Here is a 6,449-nt window from a genome sequence, read left to right as displayed (position 1 = left end):
TCCTTCATCCATAAGATTCACCACATGTCAACAATAAAAATGAAAAATAAACAATATGTGACACATAGATAAAAAACTTCATGGTCCAATACCTCGAAAATTGAACATGCATATTATTGCCTCGAAGGGACTTAGTAAATTGTCCAAATGTTTACAAATTTCCAAATGAAAATGTAACCAAATTTTATTTCAATATAGCACTAGACTTGAAGTGATAACACCATCTAGCTAGAAGAAGATTCCGGTGGCTTATCAACCCATCCACCATTTCCCATGGAAGACTGCCCTACATCGGCACCATTATAGCCCAAGGAAGCATCCTTCTCTATATATTCATTGCAGAATGGTTGATCCGATAGAGCATAACCCCATGATTCATAGACAAATGGGTCATTGACGGTAAAATCATTTCCACCAGAGTAGACCAACAGTGGAGAGACCACCAAATTATACCTAGATGTTGAGTTAGAGTTTGCATCATTCTGTTGTGGGTTCACTGGGTTGCAAGGACTTACATAATCCTTGACACTTATATCTTGTGGTGGAGGTAGTTCATGTGCCTGATTAGGTGTGGTCTCTTGCTGGGAAGCCAATTGTGGCACTAAAGGAGATGATGCGGGATGGAATATTGGTGGTACCTGAGAAAAACCTGGTGCCATGATGTGTCCTGGTGGTGATGGAAGTGGAGATGAATGCATTTGGTGTTGTGGAAGATGGTGATCCCATAGTGAGTGCATTGATGAAGGGGTAGTCCTCATGCGATCCGATGGTGGACCACTTGATGGTAGCATGTTTTGTTTTATGCTTGCACCACCAGTCATGGCTTTGTGTCCATGATGTAGTTGTGGCAGTCGATGTGCAATGTCCTCGTGGACATGAGAGATTTCATTGGATAGATTGTTGAGATCTCCAGGGCTGAGATCTTCTTCCTTCGAGAACATATGGTTTGCTGCCATACCTGGGCACTGCTCTTGGATTTGTTTCATACGCTCGATGGAAAGTTGTTTTTTCTTGTACTCCTTCATGCAATTCATATCAAGCCGAGCCACCTCACTTTGTAGCTGGGCAATTCTGGCAGTTGTTGCCTCATCGTCAAGTGGAACTGCTAGTGGTGCTCCTGATAGAAAAGCATCAGCAATGGGGTCAGCAGATGGCGTCCCAAAGGAATGCATCGTCTCATTTTCTGTCTCAAGGACGACAGCAACCCTAGCACCAGTGACAGCAGAGAGATCAGCAATACTCTTAAACAAACCGCCGCGTCGCTTGAAGAACGTGACATCACGCTCTTTGTCATCATGGATATATGCGATAGCTGACCGCCTCGGCATACTAAATCCTACAAGGACAAAGAAACTTACTACTAGAAATAGGAACCAGAAGGATCTACAAAATGCTTGAGATTTACTAAAGCCGTTGACTAGCGACATGTTGATGGGAGATATGTGGAGATGCACTCCCCTTATATAGAAGGGAAGGGTTGTGAAAGTCCGAGGTCCCTTCCATTCTCCAAAAGAGACTTTTACTAATAATATGGAAGTTTCATATTCCCATGGACGTGTTGGGTCTGCTTGTCAGAGACATTAATAGAATGGTGTATGAGAAATTTCTGTGATTTTGATAACTTAGCATAATAGGGATAATAGTAAAATTTCATCCTCATCCATACATCCAAATTTAGTAGCAATTGATATAGAGCCATTGTTTTTGAGTAAACAAGATAATGTAAATCTTTAGTAAGCATTAAAATATATACAAATATATAAACATGCTATTTTGTATAGAATTGATTGTTAGTCAGATATTCATATATGAGTACATTAGCATCATTCTTTTGAATTGCTGCATATGTGTGTCTATACATCCTTATCTAGAACCATTTATGCATTTCCAAACAAATTAGAAAAATTATTACCATTAAAGCATTGATGTGTTAGTACATCCACATACTCAACCATTAGCATCGTATAATTAATGAGGAGTTAAATCCAACTAAGTTTGTAAGTGCATCCCTAAGTGGTTTTGGAGTATTGAAGACAAATAGGTTGAGGAACTAATGTGTTTTTGACTGTACATAGGATATATAGCCCCTGAAGAGTTGGTTTAACACATGGAAGACGACCCCTAAAAATGGATTTCATCAAGTGAAGAATTTGATGAAATTGGTATGACCTATGAAGAAATTGATGTGAAGACTGGAAGCTTAAAGACTTTTGATTTTATAGTTTATTTATTCTTATTTGAGTCATAGGAAAAATGTACTATTAAAGGGGGTCTAGGTGAATCATAGTTCACATTTCCAAAGTGATGCTCAAACGTATACATACACAAGCCACTTCAAGTGAAACCTTTGGGAATCTCTGGAACAGCTAACGCATTTGCTAGCAACAGTGACGAAGTTCATCTGGTCGCTGACGAATTTGGTCAACTTAGGAGTTAGGGTTTCGCCAGTGCGATCTGCCTAAAAGTGAGGAAATTGAGTGCCCTGATGAATTTGAGGGTTCAAATTCTGACCATTACTGTGCAGCAGGCCAGCTGTCGAGTGGATCATTATCCTAACAATGGTCGAATCAGAGAAGGGCATTTATGACAATTCATGTCGGGTTGCCCTAGCTATAAATAGCCGCCCCCACAACCATTTGTTGGTTGGCTGCTCCGTGAGAACTTGACACTTATCATTTGAGAGCAACCCATCATTTGACGACTTTGAGAGAATCCTAAGTGAGGAAAAACCCATAGCCAAAGTGACTGAGCATCACTGAAGAGACTGATCCGTGTGATCAAACGCCTATTATCTTTCAAGACTATCATTCTTCTAGACGGTTAGGTGTCATGTTCTGAGCACACCAAGAGTCATTATGTCGGCGAACAAGTCTGCGAAGGTTTTGGAAGTCTACCTTGAAGACTTACCACAAGTGATTGGGCGAGGTCTGAGTGACCTTAGCTAAAGAGGAATACGGTGAGGACCATGTGTCCTCTAAGTTCGTCTCAGCCGCCTCAACCAGACGTACAGTTGATACAACAACTGGAACTGGTCTACCAAATCGCTGTGTCTTCACTTAGCTAACCTGATTTCAAATTCCTCACCCATCCCATTACATTTTTCGCCGCTGAAGAATATGTGATATACTTTCTGAAGAACTTGAACTGAAGACTTTCATCAAGCTGTATTCTATTTCTGCAGTTCATCTTCCTCATGCTTGCATTACTATATGATTGCATGTTCTTCATTTTTATATATCTTGTATGCATGCTTTTAATTTCTGTAATGACTTAGTTCCCCCACATTTCTATTTCTTCACTCTGATCTTCGTCAAATTCATCAAAGTTTGAATTTTTTTAAATCTCCCATTTAGCCCCTGGTATGTCTCCAACGTATCTATAATTTATGAAGTATTCATGCCATGTTTGCAACAATTTTATATGGTTTTGTTATGATTTTATAAGAACAACCCGGACGGATGTTGTTTTCAGCAGAACTACCGTGGTGTCGTTTTTTGTGCAGAAGTACAAGTTCTCGGAATGGGCTGAAAATTTACGGTGATTTTTTCTGAACCAAAAGAGACCCCCGAAGCACCGGAGTTGGGGCAGGAAGTGACCGAGGAGGCCACAACCTAGGGGGCGCGCCCTACCCCTAGGGCGCGCGTCCCCAGCTTGTGGGCCCCTCGGGCACCCCCTTGACGTGAGACCGATGCCAAAAATTCTTATAAATACACAAACATCCGAAAAGAACCCTAGATCGGAAGTTCTGCCATCGCAAGACACTGTAGCCACGAAAAACCAATCGGGAGCCTGTTCCGGCACCCTGCCGGAGGGAGAAATCATCACCGGAGGCCATCATCATCATCATCATCATCCTAGCGGCCACCATGATGAGGAGGGCATAGTTCAGCCTCGGGGCTGAGCGTATGTACTAGTAGCTATGTGTTTAATCTCTCTGTCTCTAGTGTTTTCCATTTGGCACGATCTTGATGTACCGCGAGCTTTATTACTATAGTTGGATCATATGGTGTTTCTTCCTCTCTATATTCTTGTGATGAATTGAGTTTTAACTTTGAGGTTTCACTATTATCGGATTGAATAATTTTATAGATTTGAGAATACTTGATGTATGTCACTGTATCAAGCCGCTATATGAGTTCTCGATGGCTGATCCTTTCACAGAAATAATGCATGAAAAAGATTCTAAAGAAGATGAATTTTATGTGTCTGAATAGTTTGAATCTTGTAATATTTGAATTTGGGCCTTGTAATGCAGGAATTTGAACCTTGCAATATTTATGGTATTTGTTATATAACGTAATTGGATGTTTAGTTTGGTCTTGCAATCATGTCATGTTACAAGTATATATATATATGTTGTTCTTCTGTACACAGAGCATATATGTTCTGCAGACAGAGCATATCACATCGCACACGGACCACACTAGGTAACCCATTGGTGATGAATTCATCAATCGCAAACGGTTATATACCAGCAAGCATTTTCCCACAACACACATGGCTTATTCCATCACAAACAGTTCGGATGGATCAACTATATGCCATGTATCACACACGCAATTCTAATCTGATTCGTGCTTGATGTCTCCGCCATCGCTCGCATAGTTCGTCTTATTTGCCACGTATCACTATGTCTTATTCTTTCGATCTCGTCCCACACCACAACAAGCACACCCACGAAGACACATACAGAGAGGATATCTAGCGGCGCTCCGATGGAGTTCTGCGGCATAAAGTCGAGACCCCATGCAAGGGAGACGGATCCCACGGTGGTGTACATCATCAATCCGGCCGTGGTGGAGGACTACATCAACACCATGGAGCAGTTGCTTGCTGGAGACAAGTACAAGGTGGTCGGCATCAACCTTCAGTACACTGTCGGTCTTCCCGGCAAACAAAAGGTTGTCGTCGCCTAGTTGTGCATGTGCCATCATGTCCTCATCTACCACTACTGCATGGCCACACAGCCTTATGACCGTTTCGCCGGGTTTGTCAACTGCACTGACTACAAGTTCACTACGGTGGAAACTACCGACGATGTAAAAGCGCTCAGGATTACGGGCTTGGCCTATAAGAACCTTGTCGAAATCTGTGAGCACTACAAGGTATGGGGTAGCACGAAGGACTCCCTGGTTAAACTTGCCTCAGCCATCATCGACCCATACTATGAAAAGATGAAGCAGGATGCCAATAGAACACGTCCCATATCCCGGCACGGGGCCTGGATGCGTGGACTGGATGAACCTCACATTAGGTTCGTAGCCAAGAGCGTGTACACATGCTACGAGTTGCACAGGCGGATCGTTGACATAAGGAAGTGCCTCTTTACCGAAATCGACGAGGCCGGATCAAGCCACAAGCAAAGCAGTGGCAGCAAGCGTCACAAGAAGTAGATGATGATCAGATAATCGTTTACCCTAGTTAATTATTCATGTAATATATAGTTGCCTTTGGTGTGTGAAAATGTCATATGTGTAGTAGCCACCTTTGTAATTATGCATGTAATAGTTTATTTTGGTGTGTGTAAATGTCATGTGTGTAGTAGCTACCTATGTAATTGGATGTTTACTTTCGTTATGCAACCATGCCCTTACAAGTGTGTAGATATATATGGTGCTGTTCTGTATGCAATCCCAACGCACAACACATACGTCTTATTAGCAGCAATCATATGTGTTATTATCGGTCTTCGCACACATTTGTGATTACAGACCTGTTTGCCGCGTATCACACACATCTTGTTAAATTGAACCGTTTCTGTTATCTTGACTCAACGCAAACAGTTCACTATTTGCCCTCTATCGCACACACCTTGATCTGGCTGACCATTTCTTTTGTTTTGCCTAATCACAAGCAGTTCATCTGAGTGAACCATATGCCGTATATCACAAACACCTTCATCTGGCTACCCGTTTCTGTTCTTCTGCCTCATCGCAAACAGCTCATTAAACTAAACCGTATGCCCCGCATAACACACGGTACTAAATTCTGAACCGTGTTTGATGCATCCGTCAACGCAAACGTTTTGCATCTTTTTGATGGTTTTTTAATCACTGTTTGCAATTATTGCATCGCACACAGTTTCTTCGAAGGTCTCTGATTGTAGTGTCGCGTTAGCAGCGTCCTGCAGTAGTGACTTATGGACATGTGATGAAAATTGTTTTACTGAAGTAGGACTTGTAGTAATAAAACCAAAGTAACGAACGGTTGGTTTATGAGGGAGCAATAATGCTGACATGAGACAACTTTTAGAAGTGCATGATGTGCATGTCAGACTATGATTAGTAAAATTCAACGCATGACTGATTGGATCGGTTTTAAATGCTAGACCAAAATTATTTATTTCCTAAAGGGGATTACAATATCTTTGGATTCAGCATGGCCTGTATAATGTACAACGGCTACGCATAGTACTAAAATTATTAGGATGTATCCATATTTTAGTTCAT

At 41.6% G+C, this 6,449-nt stretch overlaps 1 protein-coding gene across 1 annotated transcript; it reads right to left on the bottom strand.

Annotated features, from left to right (window-relative positions):
- Window positions 1-224: 224 nt before the first annotated feature.
- Window positions 225-1,343, bottom strand: LOC125523382 (uncharacterized). The gene has a single exon (XM_087536940.1). It carries the CDS (start codon window positions 1,326-1,328, stop codon window positions 225-227), a length of 1,104 nt encoding a protein of 367 aa, XP_087393066.1. The 5' UTR covers window positions 1,329-1,343.
- Window positions 1,344-6,449: the final 5,106 nt, after the last annotated feature.

The sequence above is a fragment of the Triticum urartu genome, chromosome 7A, assembly GCF_056163025.1.
Source record: "Triticum urartu cultivar PI428250 chromosome 7A, HENAU_Tu73, whole genome shotgun sequence".
NCBI lineage: Eukaryota > Viridiplantae > Streptophyta > Magnoliopsida > Poales > Poaceae > Triticum > Triticum urartu.
The sequence above is the reverse complement of the archived record's forward strand: the minus strand, read 5'-3'. Positions and strand labels throughout refer to the sequence as shown.